This window comes from Haplochromis burtoni, unplaced genomic scaffold (genome assembly GCF_018398535.1).
Source record: "Haplochromis burtoni strain Fernald_Lab_line unplaced genomic scaffold, NCSU_Asbu1 Contig_263, whole genome shotgun sequence".
In the NCBI taxonomy this organism is placed as follows: domain Eukaryota; kingdom Metazoa; phylum Chordata; class Actinopteri; order Cichliformes; family Cichlidae; genus Haplochromis; species Haplochromis burtoni.
In genome coordinates this window covers 754,783-780,386 of record NW_024582624.1, presented here as the reverse complement: position 1 = coordinate 780,386, position 25,604 = coordinate 754,783, and the positions used below count along the sequence as shown (strand labels likewise).

General features: G+C 39.7%; 1 protein-coding gene across 2 annotated transcripts in view; it reads right to left on the bottom strand.

Annotated features, from left to right (window-relative positions):
• Nucleotides 1-24,723, bottom strand: part of map2k5 (mitogen-activated protein kinase kinase 5) — a 58,393-nt gene extending 33,670 nt beyond the window's left edge. For both annotated transcript variants that reach the window (XM_005939169.3, XM_005939173.3), the window contains exons 1-14: nucleotides 24,247-24,723; nucleotides 24,026-24,074; nucleotides 23,118-23,185; nucleotides 15,522-15,591; nucleotides 14,718-14,758; nucleotides 13,367-13,434; nucleotides 13,211-13,259; nucleotides 11,650-11,714; nucleotides 5,918-5,957; nucleotides 5,709-5,777; nucleotides 5,126-5,207; nucleotides 4,114-4,175; nucleotides 610-658; nucleotides 427-500 (exon numbers count right to left, since the gene is read on the bottom strand). In XM_005939169.3, the coding sequence (XP_005939231.2) occupies nucleotides 427-500; nucleotides 610-658; nucleotides 4,114-4,175; nucleotides 5,126-5,207; nucleotides 5,709-5,777; nucleotides 5,918-5,957; nucleotides 11,650-11,714; nucleotides 13,211-13,259; nucleotides 13,367-13,434; nucleotides 14,718-14,758; nucleotides 15,522-15,591; nucleotides 23,118-23,185; nucleotides 24,026-24,074; nucleotides 24,247-24,345 (885 nt within the window). In that variant the 5' untranslated portion in view covers nucleotides 24,346-24,723. The remainder of the gene's footprint in view (nucleotides 1-426; nucleotides 501-609; nucleotides 659-4,113; nucleotides 4,176-5,125; nucleotides 5,208-5,708; nucleotides 5,778-5,917; nucleotides 5,958-11,649; nucleotides 11,715-13,210; nucleotides 13,260-13,366; nucleotides 13,435-14,717; nucleotides 14,759-15,521; nucleotides 15,592-23,117; nucleotides 23,186-24,025; nucleotides 24,075-24,246) is intronic.
• Nucleotides 24,724-25,604: the final 881 nt, after the last annotated feature.

Sequence of the window (25,604 nt, the reverse complement as noted above, 5' to 3'; positions counted from 1 at the left end):
GGAGCGGTGAAGGTCTGTCCCTGATGATTACACTACAAAACGCACGCTGATGCACACACAGACTTGCACACACGCACTCCATTGTCCGTCACCCACGCTTTCCCCCAATCTACTGAATACATATCAATGAGGCTTGGCGTTGTGTGTGTGGGTCATAATTATAACAAGTGATTTTTCTGAGAGGCTGCAGAACAATGGAGGTGGGGGGTTAATGTGAGAGGAAGACCCCTGGGACAGCGCTGATGTCTTGAGTTGGAAAATGAATGTGGTGATTGACAAGCTGACCATATGCACGCGCACACAGACACGCCGAGAGCACAGGACTGAGGTTTTTGAAGTCACAGACAACTGTTCTTTTTCTTCTCTCCTCTATCTCCCATTCTCTTTTCCTCTCTCACTCATGCTCGCACAAACAAATCAGTGTACCTGTGTGCTGACACCAAAGTCACAGAGCTTGACTCGTCCTCGGGTGTTCACCAGCATATTGGAAGGCTTGACATCTGTGGAGACAAACTGCTTCATAGAACTGCAACATCAGCACACCGTGGCTTGTCTTTATCAACCCTCCTCTTTTTTAATAACACGGAGGCCGTGCACTACCTTACTCACCTCTGTGAAGTATCTTCAGGCTCCACAGATACGTCAGGCCTTTGACTACCTAGAGACACAAGTGGCAGAGAACAACTATCAATTCTGACAGCATGAGGCGTGTAACCAGCACACCCTGGTGAATAACAACTACTTCACATTAACTCAGGTTTATCGCCACCTCTGTTTTGAAAGAGTTCAGTTATAAAGTGACACATTTTAAAGAACAAAATTTAGCAGCAGGTGAACAGGCTCCCGGATCTCAGCATGCGGCATGATGGAAGGACTCCTTCAGAGTAACTGTCGCTGTATAATAAAGTGGTGATTACAGGAGATTCAACTAAGACCAGCTTGCACAATCTGTCACGTTTGTACCAGACTAACCTCAAGGAGTAGTATGGCGTGATGGTATTAGCCAAACAACTTGTGAATTACATCATTTTAAAGACAAGTATGGAGTTGCTGCCTTGTTTCAGTGAATATTAGTTCCCACATTTAAGTAACAGAGCATTTAAATTATAGACCTGCAGGTGAATAAGGCAGTGAAATATCTGTCTCCCTAGTCTAATGGGCTTTTAGATCTGTAAAACGGCTTAAAAGCGTGTTGCTCAAAGGCTCATTGAGTCCTCTCAGTCCATTCCTATGAGTGAATGGGACGAGAGCCGTGGTTTCACTTTTCACAGAATTCGTCAAATAATTAAACTGTGAGGAACAGAGCTGCCCAAAAGTACTTCTCCATTTCTGCTTCGGCTTGTTTCTTGTGACAGAGTCACTATCACGTTGATATCACATTTTTGGCTAGACTCGGCTCGCTTGCAACCCCAGCCAACTTTGTACTTAAAAACGAAAAACCCTAAAAACCAAGTAGAATCCAGTAGAGTCGAGCTGAGTAGATGCAAGTGGAAAAGAGGTTTCGGAGAGTTCAGGCTGTGGTTAAGAGTAAAGGTGTTAACACAAAATACTGACTTTTAACTCTTTCTAATTTTACAAACTCCAGTTTATGCTTGCACACATCTCAATAAACTGCTATTTCCCAATACACAGAGAAATGGGAGGAGACTTCTACACAATACTGTAGGCAAGTTCTACAGTCTATCCCAACAACAATGTTAAGCTATGAAGTCATTTGAGGAAACATGGACATCAAATTGGCTAAAATTATGAGGTGCATTCGAGTAAAATGTCTACAAGTCTCTGGTGACAAAGGGAGAAGCAACCAACAAGAAGTGAATACAGACACAAGAAACTCTTTCTGAACAAGCTGACTTTCTCTCTAGAGAAAAGAGAAAATAGCTGAAGAATTAGGAAGGAGGCAGTTTAGGGCACCTAGAAAAGTAAGAAGTAAGTATTAAAGTCATTTGCAAACGTGTAATGTTGCTTTGTGGTGGTTTCTTCATTTACGGGGTGTGACAGCAGATTTTAGCTTCAAGGCTCCCGTCATCCAGCACTCGTGCAAAACAACCTCTGTGATAAATTAAGAAATCACAAAAGCTCTCTGAAGTCCTGCTGCTTTGAAAGGTTGTGGTGCAAGCGCAACAACTGGCATCTGCAGCTCCACTCGCACCCTCTTGGGTGCTTTTCCTTCTGTGATAATTAACAACTGTGACAGTGGAAAGGAAGGAAAGCTGTGAATTAGAATTAACACTGACTAAATAGCTGTCATTGTTTGATTACGGACAAAGTTAAAGGAGAGAGACAGAAAAGAGGAGGTGGAGACAGGAGAAGGGTAATGAGTGTGGAACAGAGGCATGCATTAATCAACATCAAGGCCAAATACGATCAAAATGTGAGTTTTAACTGAGGGGAGAACATGAGGGAGAAACGGACACGGGGCGAGTACGAGGAAAACAACACTCACTTTGTCCATCATTCACCTAATAAGGGCTAATTGAAAAATTCACACCTGTGGTTCTCCTGTCTTTATTTCTTTAATACATTAAATGAGTTTTTGTCTCAGGTCTGTTCTGTTTGCAGCAAACAAATAACAGGTCACACTGAAACTGTGACTGCCACGCACGCATGGGCAATTAAATTCAAGAGGTAAAACCACCGACTAGAAAAGGGAATCGAGAGCCAGGTGGGACTGAGAGACAGTTACAAAATGTCCAATTCACTGTAATGGTAAGCCTCCAAGCTTTTAGCGATGGTTTCATGTTTACAAGCAGGATTTTATATTATTTATTCATTTGGCATTGATATAAAAATGTTATCAATACCCAATCCTGATGAATGACGATGATCCCAGACATCAACAGTGGTCAGAAAACCATTTTTTAAACATTTTTTCATAATAATGCATTAAAATAATATGAATATTTTATTATACTGAGTGACATCACTTAAGTTTCATGCTCTGGTACGCATGCACAAACAAGTTCATGTTTGATCTCTATGCAAGATCTACCTTAAGTGCAAAATACAATAGTTAAAATACCTCTATAATATCCATCTATTCGACTGCCTACCTGAGCTATTAAAGCTGCAATCCGTAGCATTATTATCTATTTATTTATTATTTCTATTGATGATAGTACAGAGAATATTTTTATTACTCTTTTATTTGAAAAGTATGATTATTTATGTTCGTCTGTCTGTATACACCAACATCAGCTGTGCCTCCAATTTTGTTGTTTATTTGTGCTTACAATGATAATAAAGCTTATCTTAACCTTTTAGCAGTTATATGAATGGGGATGTAGAAAGCAGCTAGAGCTAGGCAAATGCTACAATTTGTCAGTAGTCTATATCTGCTGACAAATTAGTAACCAAGGGTTTCCTGCTGTTATAGACTGTCATGGAGGAAGTGGGACCACTGTTGTATTTGGGCCACAACTTTGAAACATATGTGCTATAGAGGGTCGACAGCGCTATCTTAAAAAGTACAAGAAGTACAAATTAACCGCCTCCCTAGGGCTTTGCCATAACATATTATATATGCTTAGATATGTATATACACAATTTGTTGATGCTATACTTTTTATACATGTCAACATATATAACTCCTTTAGTATTGGTAGTATAACTGTAATTTTGTAATTCGCTTCAGTTCAGTTTTATTCATGTAGTGCCAAATCACAACAACAACAGTCACTTCAAAGCACTTTATACTTTACGATAAAACCCCTACAATAATACAAAGAAAACCCAGCAATCAGAGCAATCACTTGGCAACAGCAGGAAGGAAAAACTCCCTTTTAACAGGTAGAAACCTCTGGAAGAACCAGGCTAACAGAGGGGCAATAAAAAGTCCTGAATTTTGATTACACTATTTAAAAGATTGTATATTTATATTATATTAGACAATTGTTTAGCCTCTATTCATCCGCAATTTGAAAATTTTTTTTTAATGCTGCACCAAATCCCTTTAAACCAACTTTTATCTGATTGGCTGATTTCTTGCAAACAGAAAGTTTGAATAGCAGGTAGGTGGGGTCTGTTGTGCTCGCAGCTAGAGCTCGGTATATGGAGTAAAAAAAGGTTTTAACTTTACAGCAGGGAAACTCTGCATACTTTATGAACACTTACCGCCACAGCAATCCTTCCAAGCACGTGCTCTGGAATTCTTTTGTAGACGTCCAATGAGCCACCTGCACAACACAGATTTCCCATTGACACAGGTTAGTCAGTGTCAATGTATGCATGTATAAGTGTATGTGTGTATGTATATTTAGAGCGTTACAGTAATACAGACATGTTGCACAATTCAGATTAAAAACAAAATAAGAAATGCTCATTTCATCTTAATTCAGGTTTTATATTACTTATCTAGCCCACAGATCCTGAACTGACATCATTGCCAAGAGAGCAATGCTGACCTACATATACACTGCAAAAAGTACACAAAACTAATTTAAATACATAAATAATCAATAAATAAAAATGAAATAATAAAAGTAATAATAATAGTAGTAGTAGTAATAATACAAATAAAAGTCTAATCAGTCATTTTTTTATAACATCATCAAAACGCTACCCAGTTAATTTAAGATAAAGTGATACTGAGGATATCATCCAAGTATTCTGCAAAATTACAGCGACTATACACAATTATACCCAATCATCATTCAGTGTTTGCTATATGTGAACCGGTTTACATTTGTACACATACATCCAGAAATTTCATGATGTTTCATGAACTAACAGAGTACTCAGAAGTTATACAGACTGCTGACAAGCTAGAAAATGTGTGAATCGAGGGAAATCACTGCATTAACACACACTTTGACAAACATATACAGCTTTCCCCCACCTCCCCCCAAAAAACAAAAAAACCCCACAGTTCTCCATCTCACACCAGTAAAGGCACACACAAATACACCTACAACTGCACTTAAGTCGAGATTTATCACGCCCTTGTAGCTTTTAGCACACAGGCATGCTAAACAGCTTACAGCGATCAGACATTCTCTTGATCTGCAGAAGTGTAAATGGGTACACGGCAAAGAGAAAGAGGACTTTTCCCCAAAGTCTCTTTTATACAACTGTAGCTAGCAAAGGAAAAAAACAAGCTACTTGCTTAAGTCGCAAAGAAACTCACCGTCCATAAATTCTGTGCATATTGATATCCTGTTCTCTACAAAAAAGGCACTGAAGAAAGTGATGATGTAGGGAGAATCACACTGCAATTTAAGAGCACAGAAAATGTGATCATATAAGAGCATGCCAAAAATATTTATTCAGGATTACGAAAAAAATAAATAAATAAAAATAAATAAATTTGAAAAGAAAAAAAGAAAAATTATCAGGAATGAACTGCACAAAAGCTTTTTGTGATCAGATTTTAAGATTTCAGTCCATGATTCAAAAGCATCACTGCAGCATCCATTGCAAGTCTAACTGCTGAAAGAAGTACTACATTTATCATTTAATTACACAAACACACACACACACACACAGACTATGTATATATTCTTTCTCAGATCACACACACATTTGTGTGCCTGTTCATTCATGTATCACTGATCCCTGGCTTAGTAAGTAAGACCAGAGGTGATAAATGGCATTTCATTAGTTAGACTCATGATTAATTAAAAATGTAGGTGCGGTAGGACATCAGACATCAGTGGAGAAAAAAATGTTTTGGTGAAGAACAGGAGGCGAATTAGTCGTTCAAAACTAACCTTGTAGAGAATTTCTAATTCTGACATGATTTGCTTCTGTAACTCCACCGTGATATCCAGGGGAATGACCTGCAATCAGACATGGGCGAGACAAAAGGGGCAGCAAAATTATAAACTCGACACCAACAAATTCCGCTGATGTTTCAAAGGGACGGACTAAATGAAAGAGTAAGCACTATGATCGTCATGTAAATGGAAGGAATTCTCACCTTGACAGCTAAAACCCGTTTGCCGTGAACGTGGTACGCTCTGGATGGGTCAAAAGAGAAGACAATAAGGTTAAAACAAAACTGAAAAAAGGGAACGCAGTCTCAGACAGTAATATGTTGTTACTTTTTATTTAATAAACTTACAAAATGAAAGAAATATGGCATTTATACAAGTTTGAGCACCCTCGTTACTCAGTATTTAATAAACCTGCCTCATACAAATAGTCCCATATTCACCCCTTATGAATAAGGGAGCAGCTGAAAGTAGCTTCTTATTCTTCTACAGCATTTTTCATAGAGTCTCAATGATGTTCATATCTGGTGAATGTGAGGGCCATACTTTGCTCATAAATTCATATTTTGCCATTAAAGTTTACTCCCTTTAACACTTCTATTACATGAAGTTGCTCTAGACTCTGTTCTGAAAGAAAAACATGCAACACTATCTGATTAAAACCACCACAAGCTGTGATGATGCGAGTAATGCTACAGTTAGTTCAATAATGTTTTATTGACCAACAGAACTGACTATAAATCATCCACATCGGACTTTTTGAGCAGAGTCTAAACCAGACTGACAAAATCCTGCTTCAAGGTCAGAGAGCATCACGCAAAACCTGATGCAGTCAGCCTCTGTCTAGTTGCTCCAGACAGAGTTTTGAGTTGCAAGTAAAGCAGCAGCCACCGACCTGGCCCCATAATGATTTAATTATCAAACTCCTTAATGCCAAACATCGGCTTTAGTTACAGCCCTTGAAGGTTAGTTTACGGGACCGGTGACCTCTCAACATACAATCCTCAAGGACAAATACTGTCCAACAGCTGTCAGGTGATGGGGATGAGCTGGCTTCAGTGTACGTCACACAGGCTGGTTAGCTCACAAACAGGCTTAGTAAATGTGATACCTGGCTACTCAACCGTCTGTGGGTCATCCAGAGAGAATGTGCATTGCACAAGGTGTGATTAATGTGTCTAAGATTGGAGGATCGCATTTCTCTTCGGACAGATACCTCTAAACTGTCCCAGGCCTTTAATTAATGGTACCTATTAGTGCCTTTCAGGTTTTTACCCACAGTTAGAGCTAACTTTGGCTCTGGCTTTCTGACTACAGCCATGCCACATTTCTCTTTTTCCCCTAATTAAAGACAAACTTCAGACATTTAAGTGATTGTCATTTATTTCAAGGTGTCCAGAGAAGAAACAGTAACCTCACATATTAAACAATTTATTAAATTCACTGATAGCTACAGGGTCTCAGCTTCTATGCCCTCCTTGAATCTACAGGTAGTAGAGTCAGTATTGCTTAAATAATCCTCTGAATTACTTGCAACTTCAATTTGTGTCAGGACCCATGACAAAGGTCTGCCATGAGCCAAATTTTACAGATAAAACAAGAAGGCCAGATTTTTTTGTTGTTTTTTGTTAAATATTTTTTCCATTAGCTTCTTCTGATTTCACACTGTCATTTCTTTTTGCCTCAAGACGGATACAGTGTTTAAGAATTTAAGCGTCATCTTTCTAGACCAGAGCTCTTTGAACACGAAGGCTGATAGCCTTGTTTTCATTTTGATGTCTCGGTCTTCCTTTAAGCTACAATCAATATCAGTTAAGCATGACTGCTGCTTCTTAATTAAGACAAAGATGTTAATTGAGGCAAGATTGCAGGGGTAGACATGTTAAATACTGACTGGGCAGGCTGTGTAAGTGTGGCAGCCTGAAAGGAGATTAAACCACGTCTTCACCGTGCTAAACAACTTATTGTTCTCACTGAGGAGGCTAAGAATGTTGAAAAACTGAACACTGCTTTTCAGGAATAAAGGAAGTACAAATTCTACAATGATCTTAACCTCAGCCAATTATGATGCATAGCAAGCTATAACAGAGCTGTTCTATGAAGTCTGGAAATATTGATGGACTTGCATGGTTTTGGAGGAAGAGCGGTCCTCTGCAAGTTATTTCCTCGTCATGCAAGTCTCAAGTTACAAACATCTCAACTATAGGAAACATCTGATGGCGGTTTCTGCAGCTAAAGGAGGCCACAAAAGAAACAGTGACTAGCTTCTTAATCTCCAAGTTTAAAGAAATGCATGTTCAGGGCATGTTTTAGGGGTGGAGATGCAATAGGACCTCTACTGCACTGAAGCTTTATTCTGAGGTTGTCCTTGACTGCCTCAGGGCCGAACATCCCTGTATGAGTTACAGTGACAGGCTTGTGACAGCAGGAGACATGGGGACAAGGTTACATAGCCACCCCCTGCCACTTCCCCCTGATCTGACCCCAGTAAACGTGCCCCATTGCCTGGATCTTATTTACACTCTAGCTCGCTCTGTAATAAAAGCTTCATCATGCAGTATTCATAGGGCCTCTCTCTATGTCTCTGAAGTTGGGGCCGTGGGTTAGAGATCGGCCTCCTGGATCAGGGCTAACGTGCTATGCTTACACTGCCACATGGACGACGAGCTGCCTTTCTCTCTCCCTGACTCCCTCACCTGATACTGCTTTCACCGGTCACCCAAGTGCCACAGACTGACAGAAACCCAAACACAGAGACATAAAAGGCTCCCTAATTATCCAAAACATTATGAGCAGAAATCCAGAGTTCAAATAAAAAGCGTTTAAAGGTTTCTTTACCACTGTATGAAAAACGCTCAATATTTTTGTGAACAGGCCTCTTGTGGATGAAACAGATATAGATGTGCATTAATGAGACCCAAGTTAGCTTAACAGGTCTTCATATACAAATATCAAAAACCATAACTCATCTAAATTATATTCACCACTTCAAAATCAGCCTTGTACATTGCCCCATAGAAGTCCTGGGCTGAGCACATGCACAAAGCACGCAGGTAACCCATCAAGTTGAATTTGATTTTAGGACAGAGGATGTGATGATAGGAAGCTAAACCTGAAGGAAGGTTAGGCGATGAGTGAGAAATGTATTGGTATAGTCAAAAAGTACGCCTGTGTTTTTAATGTGCAGTAGGTCCGGGTATGATTGCAGGCAGTAAATTATCCGATTTAGATGATTCAGGAAGTTATAGCACGACCAACAGTCTGATCCTCACCTTGAATGCTTAAAAAGAGTGTTGAGCACACTTTATGAACCACTGTTGACTCCTCCAATGGATACTGCCATTTGGTCTTTGGATCAACATCCTCAACATTAAGATTGGTACAAAAGGTGCTATTTATTCTCAAGCAGAGATGGGCAGTAACGCGTAATCCAATTACTTTTTTCAAGTAACGAGTAAAGTAAGAGATTACTATTGCAAAAAAAGGCAATTCGATTATAGTTACTTTCCCGTAAGCACGCTGCGTTAGGGCGTTACTAAAACCGTGATTTTTTTTTGCAAGAGTGTCTCGTGACAGTGACGTAAGCGAGTGCGACGTTCGTGGCAACAGATCAACAATGGATAATATAACGAGTACGGGAGAGCATATGACCGTGCAGCGTTTAAAGCGAGGAAATACTGACCTTACTTTGAGTTTGATTCCGTAAAAAGTGACAAAAACATTAGCGTCCGCTGCTCACTGTGTGGGAAGAAAACTTCTTTTTACAACGAAAAACCCCCTAAACGTCCGAGAAAGCACCGAGTACGCTGCCACGGAAATGTGAAATTCACAGAGAAACTGCTGGATCCTTCCACTGTCCGCTGCGACACACCTGCACCAGGGCAAACCTCCGCCTTTTATTTTATATGCTGGAATATGCAGCAAATAGGTTTAAATAGCTTTACTTGACCAACACTGTTCTCCAGTTTGGTAAAAATGCAGATCAAGTGTTTAGAGTGGGACATCCATGTATCACGCCAAACACTGCAGCATAGCTGGAAACAGTTTCACTCAGAGAAGGCTTGAGCATTTATGGGTGAAGTTATCCATCCCCAAAATGTATACCTGTTAAGGCTCTAGTTCTTACCCATCACTGCACAAATTCATATATTGGACCAAATTTAATAAAGGAAACAAAAAATTGAAAAAAAAAAAAAAAGACAGATATATGGAAACACAATGCCTCTGGTTCTTCAGACAACTAGAAAATCTAAGAGCAATCAACCAGTCAAGCACAGCCATTTGAAACGCAATGATCAATATGAAGGAAAAATAAAATCAATGGAGAAAATGGGCTGAGACACTAAAGGAGCAGCCGTGGATGTCTAAGTAGATGTCACCACAGCCAGGCAAATGTGCTTCTTTTAATTGCACCGCCACGAGTCACAAGTACAGCCTGTGTGTCCTTGTTATTGTATTTATAAGACGTAGAGTCAGTAGGAGTGGCGGACAAGATGGACCTCTGAAAGAGTGTGTAATAAAAAACAAAGGCTGACATTGATGGATGGTTAGGTCAGCATGTGGCTATGGAGAGCTGAGATGTTGGTAACATCCAATTGAGTCTAAATGGCTCTAGGTCATAAATGGGCTAAGAGGTTAAAAGGTGGGGAGCTTATCGTAGTGCTCTTCACAAGTGATAGGCCCAATATAAGCTGGAATGAACAGCAGGTCCTGAAGAGGGCACAGCATCGCCTCATTTCTATGTCACAAAATTTGCTAAATGGAATTAGCATCACACATAGTAAAGATGGCATGAGAGTGAGCGGTCAACATGCACATTTTTCAGTACACTTGGTTTCCTTTGCTTGTCTAAATGATTCTGACCTGCAAAAGTATCTGTCAAATAATTAAAGCATGTTCATTAAATACTAATAAAAGCCAAATTAAAATTAGATAAACACATAAATAGAACACAAATAGCAAAAATTACTTGTTTTGTTTTTTCAAAATCGTCTCCTTTCAACCTTAGAAAGTTCAGCAGCATTGCATATAGATTTTTTGCTGGGCTAAATTGACTGAAAAGTTGTTGGGTTTGCAGTATTGGCCTTCCCCTGTGCAGTGTAACCACTTCTGGTGCCAAACTGATGAACAATCTTATTCTATGACAACTATAAGAAACTGCAGCTTTATAAATATATATATTAAAAAAAGACCTCAGAAAAATCATAAAAGAGTAAAAGGTGTTTGGAAAGAAAAGGATGAAGAAATAAAAAAGATAGACGTTTGGATTTGTTGGACTATCAGAAGCAGAGCACTCCGTCAAGCCAAGGTTAGTCTGAGCAGTGATCAATACTTCAATCTCAATAAAACAGCTCAATAGCTGAGGATTGATGGGAAAGAGAAAGCACAAGGTAGGGGAAAGAAAGATAGAAGGAGCGACACAAATGCCAACCTTGTCACAACGTTATCAGGTCAGTCATACATTTGTCTAGCCAGAAAGGATGGAAGTCTTCTTGGTGGTAGGTTATGTGCTTTACTATAGGCCAATTAAGTCAATGGCTGTCATACCTTACAGCCCCAAATCGATATCATATATGTTTGCAACCTTCAACCCAGAATAAAAAAAAAAAAATGAAGGTACAGATGAAAATCAGCCTGACAGATGCCCCACCAAACAGTGAGTGATAGATGGAGACACAATTGAACAGAAAGAGTGCTGTGAGGAGTGAAAACCCTTCACACAAAATGCAGTTTTGAGTCCTATTTTGTTAGAAAAAGTGGACAGAAAAATGATAGAAGTCACACTCAATCTAAAAGTAGCCACTCTTGTTGAATATCTGCCAGGTACAGTTTTTTCAGGCTTACTGAATGCACCATAATCTCTTCAGTGTCACTATCCATTACAGTGCTTTGGCCTTGCAATGCTGGTGCCTCATCGTGAGAGCCAACAAACACTTACTTGTAAACTGTGCCTCCATTTCCATGGCCAAGTTGCTCCTGATAGTGGATATCTTGGGCATTTATCTGCAGAGAAGGAAACACACCCAGGATTACACTGATTGTAAGTGGATGTTATAACATGAGAAGCAATACAACCGCTGAATTACATGTGTAACTAAACTGGCAGAGAGACAGAGATGTGAGCATGTGAGGGAGATGGGACTGCACTGTAATTGAAGGCTATAAACAAGACAAGAATTCAGGTCAGTCCAAGTTCAGCGACGTAAGGAGTGAAAAACAAAATAAGAGAAGGAGGAGAAGAGATCAATACAAGGTTTTGCTGTCCAATTTAAAACAAAGAAACAACACTGTGTTTGGGCGAGTGGGACGCTGAATGTTGTAGGATTTAATGATGATTTGTTTTCAATCATTTCATAATTTATTTTTTTTTTTAAGTCAGGGTGTGATCATGTAGCTCCCTCCTCTTGTACATTTTGTAGATTTTTCCAACCAGGACGATGAAATAATTGATTGAGGCAAAGCTTATGTAAATATAAATAACTAAGCATTGAAGAAGGCAGAATAAAATCCAAGAAAAAACAAGTAAGAGTTGTATGTTGTTGTTTTGTATAATATCAGCATACTTTTATGTAAGACAGCCATCATGTATTCAATTCATAAATACATTTTACAGTTCATTATGTAACGTTTGTCCTGGGCTAAGATTTTAGGGTGAAAATTACTCAAAACATCACTATTCAATATTAAAATATGTCCCTTAATAATGCAAAATAAAAATATAAAAGCAAAATAAATCCACTACACGTTTTGGTAACTACACAACTTAAGATTTGTGCCAAAAATACATTTTTGTATTTGTCATTATTTTTTAAAAGTACTTTTATTTGCGTGTATAATTTTTTAATTAACAAAATAAAGTGAATATTTTTAATTTCTAATTATTGCCTCCGTTCAACATGACCTCAGTGTGTGTGATGTTCACTGAGGCTGCAGACTAACAATACATTCGTTTAAAAAGTTCCTATTTTGATATTTAGACTGTGGATGAGTACTGATAAGGGTCAGGCTGTGCAGTAAGCATGTAAACATGCCTGCACACAACACGTGATAATGGACCCTCCCTAATTTAACCACAACTAATGTGATAGCAAGGTGAGAAGATGGAGGTAAAGAGAAATGATGGTTTCAATTCCAATTTTATTCATGCAGTGCCAAATCACAACAACTGTCACCTCAAGGCACTGTATATTTTAAGATAAAGACCCCACAGTAATACAGTGAAACCCCAACAATCAGGCAGAAACCAGGAAGGCTGTATGTCTAATTTTCTTCCTACATGATAGCCACTGTGTCTGAATGCATACACTAGTTACAGAGTCAGAGTGCGTGTGAGTGAGAAAGGAGAGAGCAAGTCTATATATTGGGTGCAGTCAGCGTGACGAGACAACATCCAAATACACACCCTGTATGACATGCCCACAGCCCCTCAGTAGGTCTCAGAGCAACAGCAGTAAGATTACAGGCTGGAATCGTACAGAAACCCCAAAGCACACACTAACCTGGCCATTTGTCAAGATCCTCTTCAGCTCTGCAGATGACTTTTTTAAGCTGGAGGACAGAAAACAGTATATCAGACTTCACCACATTTACCAACCAGAGGTTTAGTTGTTTATTCCAGGTAGTGCAACATGATCCTTGTGCCCCAGAAAGCTCACCTGTTGTTAGCTATAGAGTCTGGGACAGCGTGACTGCAGTCATTTGCTGGATTAGGCCTTGTATTAACCTGAAGGTGTGCAAAGACAGGCATAAGAATGTAAAAACACACACACACACAAAAAAAACAGCACACGGTCACATGGACAATAAAACACAAGCCTCTCGTTTCAGCTTGTGAAGTCAATTGACTGTTTAAAAAAAAAAAAAAGAGCCAAATGAAGAAGAAGAAAATTTTTATTTGCATAAAAGCACAGGAAGAAAGACAGCAAAAATCAGCTGGGAGAGTCCAGACGAAAACTTAAGACATTCCCATTTTCGTGCCTCGTGGGAGACTTTTTCTTTACATCTATTCATCTGCATCTATGTTTACTCCAAAGACCTCCAGGCTCAACCTAGATATGAACACAAAAGGAGAGACAAGACCCTTTAAAGGAGATACTAAAAATAGCATATTAATTGAGATCAAAAGGCCAATGCGTTGGGTCCACTAAAGCACAGGGAATGTCTCTTTAATTAGTGCCCAAGAAAACCTCATTTAAAAAGGCACACAGGGCTTCCCTCGGCCAATTACTTTTGTATTAAAGCAGGAGAAAAGCAGGGAAAGATTAGCAAAAGACTAAAGGTTTTCTGGAAAGAACATCGTATTCTCAAAACAGACTCTTGACCTTTAAAAAAAAACAAAAAACTGACTCGGTTCAGTAGCACTTCTCAAAGCTCCTCATAGGATACATAAAGTATTATTTGTGAGTGTGTGTGTGTGTGGGTGGGTGGGGGGGTGGGGGATTTTATCATTGAAATGCAGATGGATATAATATGGATCATCTGGAGAGATGGAGGAGGTGTCAAGTCATTTAACCCATGGTAATTAGCAGTGAGTTTCAATAGCAACATATGCCTAACATAAAATGGGAAGGTCTGCGAGAGGCCATTTGGGGGCTTGTAATGACAATTTCATGGTTGAACAATGACATCTTCTTATTGCCCGATTTAGTTTTTTCTCTAACCAACGCTGACACTCTTTCTATCATAGGGAATGAGAGGATCATAATACTCTGGAGGGGAGATAACACCTTGTTCTTAAATGACTATCGCAGCATGAGAATCAAGAATACAGAGAGACGGATGGAAAAGCAGAGAGACAGGCCCTGCTACAGCCGCAGCCAGATATGCTAATGCATAAACATAGTCGAGGGGAGCAAGACAATGAGTGAAAGAGAAGGAGAGCCTTGACTTCAATTGACATTTCAATAAGTGGAACACAGCATTATCAATCCATTTGACTCAACTTCTCACCCTCCCCTCCCCTCATTCTCTGTGTAAGGCAGCCGAAACAATTATTGAGATAGGTACCTTCAGGCCATGTATGTTCCGGATCCCTGGAGTCTTGCCGGCTGAAACAGTAATTGACTAGATTGTAGAACACATCACTGGGCCATTTACAAATGTGGTGAAAAGGAATCAGTTCTTCATGAAGGAAAAAAATGATGAAATGAGAGTTACTAAAAAATTAGTTGTGGACAAGAGAGTGATTGAGCTGTTGGTCTCTTGAGATGGTTGGTTGGTAGTTAGGTAGAAAGAAAACAATCACAGCGTTAGAGGAAAGAGGGGCAGATAGAGAGAGAAACAGAGTGAGCCAGAGAGCTAAAGGGAGACAATAAAATGTTTCATCACATCTCCCCTAGGGCCTGTTAGAGATTATGTATGTCTTTGAGCGTTGTGAAAACTAGCTGAAAATATAGCAAAACTATGTTATGAAAAGGCCCTCATTATGAAAACCAGTTTAGGAACAGAAACTGCACAATGCCAGAGATGCAGGCAAGGCTTAGCCTGAGCTGAACACAAGCATGCACTTTGAATGCCCTTGGAGCAAAAGAAATGTAGATTTATGAATGACATCCAACAACAAAGCCAGCCGCTGAATTTTAATGTTATCCAGAGGCTCCACTGTTACGCCTACTCACCAAATGCTCACATTTTTGTGAAAACAGCGCAGGTCATGTACACTAATTTTAGTAAAATAGGCGTTTACAAATAAAGTGTGAATATTTTTATATATTTAAATGGTGCTGGTGATTAATTGTCACCACGTTAATTACAAAGCAGCCGTTAGCATCGCCTAGCCCGTGATAAAAATGGAACATCTCACTTTTGTACCTCTTGGAAAAATCTGCAGAGGGTCCGGCAGCAGTCCATTTATGCGTTGTTCATTCATTGTGTTGCAGTACTAAAAGGGGAAAAGCAAATGACAAACAGTCGAGTGTGACACTAAATTTAAATGACTTTACATGCATTTAAGTTCACAGATAATATCTGTACAAGAATGTTATCAGCACACGACAGAGGTAGAAAAACCTTAAATTTGAAGATCTGACCCTACACTACATGGCCTAATTTTAGAGTATTACACACACACAAAATGTTTATTTAACTGCCACCAGAATTAATCCACAGTCTTTTGTAAAAAACGTGAGCATGCTGTGCGGAAATCTGTTGCAGATGAGGACCAATGCCCTGTGGGCTTGTTCTGAAGGAGTGTAGCATTAACCCTTTTCTCCTCCAGGTCAACAGCTCACCAAACACTCATATCCTACAGGACTAACACGTGCATGCACGCACTCTGGAGCCTCTCGGTTGCTTGCCAAGGCAATGCAATAATTGATGTTTCAGTTAACCAAACCATCTGTTAAACCGCAAGTGTGTGTGAGCATGGGAGAGAGAGAGTGTGTGTGTGTGTGTTTACTTATGTGCGTTTTGTTGATGTCTTCTGCTTTTGCAGGGGTTGAGTTTGAGACGATGTCTTTATATTGTGCACACATACACAAGTTTATTGTAATTCATTTACAAACTAGTACTGAGTGATCGCAGCAAAATGTAAATGCTCTTTCACTGAGGAGGCAGGAGGGAGGACGATGGGCACGGCTTGGATTGGAATGGATCAGAATGGCTACCCATGTGGCACAGCTGTTATTAAAAGGCCTATTTATCACTGTCAGATCCCCTCCTCGCTCCTAGCCCTCTGCTTTCGCCCTCCAGCATTCTCAATAGGCCGCATCTGAACAATGGGTCTTAATAGCAAAAAAAACATGGTGTGTGTGTGTGTTTGTGTGTGTGTTTGGGGGGGGGGGGGGGGGGGGGGGGGGGGGGGGGGGGGGGGGGGGGGCGGGGGGGGGAGGGGGGGTGTTTCGGGCTTTTTCACGTACGCTTTAATTTTCCGCTCAGCTAGCTTATTGATTAAGGCTGCAATTACCACCTAATCTGTAGTAGGTGTGTTATTAAAAGACATTCTCCATTGTTGGCCAATAACTAAACAGTGTCCGATCCCAAATACCATCGCTCAGCCTTAAGGGACAAGCCAGAGTGCAAGAGAGAGAAAGTGTGAGTCTCATCATCATTAGCAGACCAAGAGCAAATGGGAATGGTGGAATTAGCGCCACTACCTCCAGGGGGAGCTGAGTGAGGAAGGGATGAGGTCACATGTTTTTTTGTTTTTTTTAAGCACCTGACATAGGCTGGTCTTTAACTTTGAACAGGGGGCGTCTGTCTTTCAAGGTGTCGAACAATGATTAGAAATGCCTGGAAGTCTAGCGGGTCTCGCAGGAGCATGTAGCAATCAATGTTCTTAGTGCTGGGGGATACTTCTCACAATAAATGCCCTCTGTAGACTGATGTTAATTAAGTGCTGAATTTGAGCATTAATTTTGCTCAGTAATCACGAGCGTGAATTTTTCGCAGGGCAATGTTAAAGCAAAGATCTTGAACAAGACAAAAAAAAAAAGAAGAAAGAAAGAAAGCAAACATTGTGCACTGACAGCGTATTTAAAAGCCTGATTATACATTTCCTAATAAAAATATACACACCCTCCCAAACGCACACACACACAGACACACACAAAGCAACCGTGAAGAAACTGAATTATCCCACATTTCACCTATCATGCTGCTTCCCTTAATTCCTATTAATTTCATATAATGGCTGTCTGCTCACCTGGAATTAATAACACTCAAGCAAAAAGCCACTAGTCTCCACGGAGGCCAAAAGGCAGCAAACAACAGGGGAAAAAAAACCCTAAATACAAATGCAATCCAGAGCTGAAATGCATAACACTTGCATAAAACATTCAAAGTACACGGCTAGCGTAAATTATAGTCTAGTGAGCCCAGTATTTCCAGGTGATCAGCAGCTTTTTGTACAGCTGGCAGTCCCATGAGTAGAAAGCCATTATGAGGCTCCAAGATTTGTTTGCCAAAAATTCACTGAACAAATGGGGTCTGAAATCTGTGGGAAAAGCTGTGCACTGTTGTGGATACTTAATATTTCTATTGGGCGCTGTAGAAAGAGGCAGGGGTCAGTCATAAATTTATATACACCTAAGGCATGTCAGAATAAAGACAAAAAGTGTAACTGCCAGCAAAAACAATACACGTTTCAATGTTTCTTTAAGAAAATATCAATTTTTGCTCAAAATAAAAGACATTTTCATTTCATCTGCAACAAATTACAAGGAACTCAAGGTTTTTGGACATGCATTTTTTCAGACAAATAAAAATGCAATAAAAACAAACCACAGTGTCGGCCTAATTTTATCTAACAAGTAAAACAAGTCTGCACGGTTCTGTAATTAATTGCGATATTTTCCATGTAACATACAACTAAACATTTAGCCCATGATAAATGACAACTTTTCTTTTTTGTTGAAATCACAGACATATGACTTCTTGGGCTGACATCAAAATAGAAACAACCAACATTTACATAGAAATTAAGAGTCTCTAATGTTAATGCAAGTTCGTGGTTTTAATGGAGCAAGACAGAATTATTACAAAAAAGTATTTAATCCCCTTCAACCCAGCCAGAATTACACCTCCTACAGACTGGTTGTGTGCACACACAGACATATAATGAAAGAAATATAAAATGACCATCAAGTCAACGTTGGTCAGCATCATGGAAGTCTGAAGCTGCTGTGGAATTTTGTGGAAACCAAAATTGAGCTCTTTGGCATCGACCTACCGTGTCTGAAGAAAGAGAAATGTTGGGTATGACCCAAAGAACGACATCCCCAATGTCAAGCACGAAGGTGGAAACATTATGTCTTGGGGCTGTTTTTTTGTTAAGGGTAAAAGACAACTTCATCGCATCAAGATGACAACGGACGGGGCCATGCACCCTTAAACTCCTGGACGAGAATCTACTTCACTGAAAACTGAAGATGGGTAGTGGGTGCTGGATGGGTCTTCCAGCATGACGATGACCACCAAGGCAACACATGAGTGGCTAAAGAAGAAGCACATTATGGTCATGGAGTGACCTCGTCAATCTTCACACCTCAGTCCTACAGAAAATCTGTGGAGCGAGCTGAAGTTTTGAGTTGCCAGGAGGCAGCCAAGAAACCTACAGGATTTAGAGAGTTTCTGTAAAGAGGAGTGGGCAAAAGTCCCTCCTGAGATGTGTGCAAACCTGAAGACCAGCTACAAGAAACCTCTTACTGCTCTACTCTCCAACAAGGGTTTTTCTACCAAGTACTAAGTCCTGCTTTGCTTGGAGATCAAATGGTTTTTTCATTCAATGACATGCAAATCAGTTTAGAAGTTTTATGCAACAGGATTTGTTTTTCTGGATTTTGGTTGAATTTTGGTCTCTCTCCATTAAAATTAAACTGCCATAAAAATTAGAGACTGTTGATTTCACTGTAAGTGAGCAAACGTACAAATTCAGCAGGAGATCAAATCATAATTTGTCCCACTGTAAACACTGCCCCTTTCTCAACCATTACTCCAGCTTTAACAGGACAGTGCACAGAACAACATCCGCTGGATCTGTGGAAAACAAAACTTGCTTAGGTCAAAGCCTTTTCCACGTCTGTTTAACAACACTTCTTGGCACAACATCTGTCTCTTTTTGCTTAATCACCCTGCTACCCTATGCTACTTAATGATTAAAAAGCAACCACAAGTGAATGCATGACAAAAATGGACAAAAAAAAAAAGCAGGGAGTGTAAATTGTGCCTGTGGCTCTAGTAGCATCATTGTGAGCTGATGGGGGGTAAAAGACATCCACAGATGAAAGTAGATTTTGAACAACTCTGCAGCCCAGGGGGGCTGCTCTTTAATGAGGCAAAACTTTAAGTACTGAATAATAAATAATAAAAATTGACAGTTCATTTAGTTTACAGTGTACTTCATACAGAAAACCCATTACACGCCATTACTCTTACTGTCCGCGGCATGAACAGTAAGTATGGTCGAATATGAAAATATACTGCAGTATTTGAGGGAGCTGAAGGGGATGTGGGACGTGTCTGCATGTGTGCTGCTGAATATTGCCATAGGTTAACTGCTACTAGATGAGGCTCTATGGCTTCAATTTCTTCATGTTATATTATAAATAACTACGTCAGTGGAGATTGCCATCAAATCAGCATCTTGCCGTCTCATGTTTTGCTACCTGAAAAATTGTGCTTCTCGTTCTAGGCCAAGTATTTTATAGTATTTGATGTAACTCACCAGATTGATGAGGTCATTTTGAATTCAACCATGGTTTTGGTGGCTATCGAAGAACGCCTTTTAATTTAACATTAAAAACTTTGGTGTAGCATATTTAATACTAAAGGTTTTTTCAAACCATTCTTAAAATGACTTATTTACACCTTAAGTCCATGCGAGCTAGAAAGGTAAACACTCAAACTGAGAGTTCAGGATTGTTGAGGATTGACTGGGTCTAAGGTTTTGCTTAATAAAAAGAGAGGTGAGTGGCTTTATTATGGCGCTGAGCAAAGCACTTAAAAAATACAGAAAATCTGAACAACGTCCTTGTTACTGTGTCATGTCAATTTGACGTGCCTCAAAAGCTTTCCAAACGATACAATATACAAAACCCCAGACACTTAAATGGCTCTAAAAAGCTGCACAAAAAAAATTAACCAAAATAGTGCAGAACACATAAAGGAGGAGGACCTTTCAAAATGCTCAAATGTAGTTCAGACATGCTCTTGGCCATGTCATCTAAACTGCACAAAGGATTGAATGTGAACAGTTTCTGTCAGAACTACTTTCCAATGAGGAATTGGCACACAGTAAGAATGCTACAATACAGCAGCATAACTGGAAAACATAACCCTGGCATGTACAGTGCTGTGCAAAAGTCTTGATCAACCCCTCATTTCTTTATATTTTGCTAGGAAATTAGGAAATAGGTGCAGTGATTTATTGACACATGTGCAGACATACTTAGAAATACAGCATATGTATAGAGCTTGTATAATTCTAACAAGTCTGAAATTCAATATTTGGTGTGACCATATTTATTCTTAAACAGTGTGAATTCTCTTACACCAGGGGTCAGCAACCTTTAACACCCAAAAAGACATTTTGACGCAATTTCCATGCAAAAGAAAAACACTGGAGCCGCAAGTACTTTTTGACATCTAAAATGAAGATAACACTGTATATATTGTTTTTTTTTTACCTTTATGCTTTGTGTAAACAACTAAGGTGTTGCTTAAATCCATGAAGTGCTACAGAGAAAATTACATTTTATTTATGTAATTAACACATTTTGAACTCTTAAAGAAATATAACAAAAGGAAAGACACCCAGCTGAACTAAAATGACCCATGTAGCAAAGAAAAACTGTTGTGAGCCGCCGCCCTTAAATCACCTTTGGGCTTTTGGAGCCTTGACCTGACTTTTAAAAAAAAATGATTGGAAAAAAAAGCACTATGCTGCTGAAAAATGAAAAATAGATATTTGCAAAATTCTGCCTAAATATGTATTTTACCTGGTTAATGTGTGTGGCGGGGCGTGGTCTGCAGCGCCGCTGCAGGGGAGGCGGACGCACCTGAGCGGCACCCGCAATCGCGCCTCGCTGCCTTAACGTCTGTGCTATCTGTGCTGTTGTGTTGGTGTGTCGGGCTGTGAGCTGAAAAGCTACAGCCGGCTGTATGCGTACAGCAACCGTGTGTGAAAAGTGGTCAATAAAGAGATGCGTGTTCATGGAAACATCGTCGGGTCTGCCGTGATATGTTTACAATGGGACTTCTGCTCCTGAACCTCTGCGCACAGCGTCTGCAAATCGGGGCTGTACGAAGTCACTTTCACCTTTACGCAGGACTGTAAGCTGTCATCTGTGAGGCGTGAGCGGTGTTTGTTTTTAACATAGTTCATGGTGGAGAATAGCTGCTGACATAATGTGGATCCGAAGGTCCATAATTGGCCTACCTGGGGTTGAAAGTCTCGATAAATGCATGGCGTTTCGGCGGGTATACCGGCTTCCGCAAGTGTGACGCTTATTTTGAGCGATCAAAAAATAATAGAATATAATTTATATAAATACATTTATATTTATATGTCACAATAATCTTCCAATTTAGAACTACAAGTTAAAAAAGAACTAAAATAAATAAAATACACTTCAGCTAATTACTTACAAAAACTAATTTATTTTCACAAACCACACGGAGCCGCAGGTTGCCAACCCCTGTCCTAGACAATCTTTCTTTTAATTTGCGTAAATAGACTTTAGGAATATTTCTCCAGGCTTCTTGAAGGACATTCAGAGCTCTTCTTTGGATGTTGGCTGCCTTTTGTTCTGTTCTCTGTCACACTGTTTCGAAAATATTGACGTCTGGGCTCTGGGGAGGCCAATCCATGACTGACTGTGTTCAATTGTGTGTTTTTCTGCGCAGTGGCAGTGTGTTTAGGATCATTGTCATGCTGAATAATAAAGCTGTTGCCAGGCACACACTTTCCAGATGGGATTGCATGGTGTATCAAAGTCTGGCCACACTTTTCTGCACTCAGAATCCATCAGCTTTGACAAGACCTCCAACACCACAGGCTTAACTGCAGCCCCAAACCATGACGGAGCCTTCACAGTGTTTAACAGATAGCTGTAGACACTCACTGTTCTACCTTTAACCTAAACTCAACAAACTTTAAACAAATTTAGCTTCATCACTCCATAAGACCTGTTGCCACATATTTTCAGTCCATTTCTTGTGTAATTTAGGTTGTCACCTCTGGCTACCAGTGGCTGTTGTTGTTGTTTCTCAAACTCATAATCAAGTAACTTTCATGAAAACCACACAATCACACTCTGTGTGTATGAGTGTTATTACTCATACACACAGAAAGACTGTACGTTTGCGTATCTATCCTCTATCAGGTGCTTTTTATTTGCTGAATGCGTTTTGTTACAGATGCAGCAGTTGGTGACCTATTGTCCTTTGTGTCTTTTTTCCCACCCTTTTAAAAAAAATTCTCTGTCTCTTTTTTGCTTTACCTTTCTTCATGTTAATCTGACCCTTGCTTTCCCATGCCTTAATGCCTTTCTGTGGACTTTCAGGTACTTTTCATCTTTTCATCTACTGTAAATAATACTTTTAGGCCTACCACATCTTCTTTTGTTCTCCACTTGTTTAGTTTCTTCAGATTTCTTGACACACCTTGCTGAGATATGTGATTTTTGACTAATAGCTCAAAACAACAAACATCAGTCCTCTGAAAATGGTCAGGTAGGAGGACTGAACTGAAAACTAGTTAAAAAAAAAAAAAATCAGCCAATATCCTGACCTTCAGATAGCCTAGAGAATTATGCTCAAGAGCACTTTAAAGACTTACAAAGTCCAGCTTGTTCGAAACAAAATATAAAGAGGAAGCAAGGGTCGCTCAAGACTTTCGCACAGTATTCTAATTTGTGGATATTATGCCTGACTTGGTCAAAGTACTGCATGCAACATTTATGTACTCACATATGACAACATGGCTTTGAGTTCTTCATCACTTCTTACTGTGATTCTGTCTCCCACCTCATCTTCGTCTAAAAAAAACAAAAAACAAAAAAAACAACACAAAAACAGTACAACTGTAAAAAATAAAATACTAATAATGGGGATGGGGGGAAATCACAGAGAAAATTCAAAACAGATTTTTTTTGCAGTAACAAGTGTGGTATAATAAATATAAACAGAAGATACTGTAAAACAACACTTTTACGTATAATAAACATTTAATAAAATCAAGGCATGCACACAAAAAAGCATATCATTCCATATTAAGTATTAATGCAATAGCAAAATTTGGGGAGCCAAAACATACAATCAAAATCATACAATAAAATATAACGTATAAAAGCACTCAGTAAGCAGTATTTATGTTTGTATGTCAATCAAACTCTTTGCATTCTACCCGTAAACAGGCTTGAATGGTGCCTATACCAAGAGGCTAAATCTTAATTTGATTGAATGAGAGAAACTTCAACTGTTCCTGTCAATCAATCAGTTAGTACAGTAGCTATGGCATGTCAGGATAAAACGCATGCTAGAGGTTAACACGAGTAGTAAAAAAAAGGGAACAGAGAAGAGAGAAGCTAACACAATGAAAATGTGTGAAGCTTTTTACTCTCTCAGATACATGAATCCCGTTCAAGAGGGCTAGAGTCTAGCCCATGACAACAGGGATCGGTTCTTACTGTTTATGACGGGATAAACAAGTGTCCCACACAGCTGCATGAGATCTCCTCTCCTTCAGACCAATCTGATAAGTGATTACAAGTCCCTACATTACAGTGCTATTGTTTTGGTGTGTAAACACAGTCATTCAAAGCTTCCAATTTCCTCTTGCAGCATTACAGCAGTCTAACTCTAAAGCAGGTACTTACATTCAAAGGCCGTGACAGTGGCTTCAGGCATGACATCTCTGATTGCGACCTGTAATGTTTGACAGGGTGAATTAGGACCAGACAGCTAAGGATGGTTATTAGACTGACAAATATTAATGAGGCAGGGTTACGACACGCTGAGTCAGAAACAGTCCGTGTGTTTTTGACTTGTGCAGTGTGTCTGTGAGTGACAAGTGATAGTTGGCATGAGGCAGACTCACGAGCAAGTCATTGAAGTTCAGAAGAGACGGACAGTCCACGGACGAGTCCATGTCTCCTGTCGGCGTTTTTATTCGGATCACTATCGCCTCGGTGTTCATTGCGCTGTCAGTATTTAACCTAAGTGAGAGCAATAAGAGGGAAGCTTCAGCCTCATAATAGTTGACTGGATGTGGAAGCTAACCAGCTAATTCCCTGCAGCAGTTTGCTAACGATACATGCTAGCATCCTGCTCAGTCCGGATTCTTGATTTAAGTGATGCGGAGCTTTTTTTTAAAAAACAAAAAGGTTTTGAGGTCGGTCGCCGCCGACACCACAGTCAAGTCATAACCGTATGAAAGGCTTATCCCGAAGTGTGAACGTGTACACCACTGCTCCACGAGACAAAGTTTACACTGTACTAACGTAGGTGTTTAGCTGTATAGCTAGTTTTGAGGAAACTGCTACAACAGCGCTTCCGAATCAACATCCGCTCGTTGCCTTTTCAAAATAAAAGACTTGCACTATCTCAATCTGTCAAATTCTAATAGGCGAAGTTTGAGAGAACGCTGCTATTCTTATGGATCTTATTTTGGGGTTTTTTTCCTATGTTATAAAATGAAATATATATACGGTTTAAAAAGTCTTTGTTTCTGCACTGAAAAGGAATTATTACCGCTTTTGCTGTAGATAACACTAATCTGAGATCAAGGTTGATAAGTTGAGTACAATACTGAGAATACAATAGATTTCTGAGGTATTATGGATAAATATTCCTTTAAAAACATGACCTTAGATCACAACTGTAAATGTTTCGTAAATGGCCCTCACTTACACGGAAATGTACTGCTGTTGAGATGAAAACCACCACAGTTTTTTAAAGTGGTTTTTTTCACTCTTTCACTTGACATTAAAACAGCATTAGTATTTAAAGGTTTCCACTCTGCGCTCGCCATTAGCATATAATTGAGTGTAAAACAAAAGGGCTCTTAAAACCTCTGTTGATCGCGGCCCTGTGAGTGAACAGCTGCTCTGTCCACTCTATAAACAGCTCTGATTGCAGTTCATGGAAAAAAGACATTGATCCCTGAGTAAAGTGAAGTCTCTATCCTGTTCATTTACATTGCTCTACCCACAGACCTGATACCTAAGTCTGTTCACCTGGGTTCTGTGTAATGATAAGAAGTTGTTAAAGCCTGCTCTGTCTCCCCATGGCTCAAATTTGGCTATACAATACATGTGCCAGTTGAAAACAATTTCAGTGGTGGTGTGTGTGCTGTGCCGGCCATTGCACTAGGCTGGGTTTCATTGGCTCTTACAAAAAATGTCTCCATCCCATATTGGCCTGAGGATGAACTCCTCTATCAGTGATTACCATCTC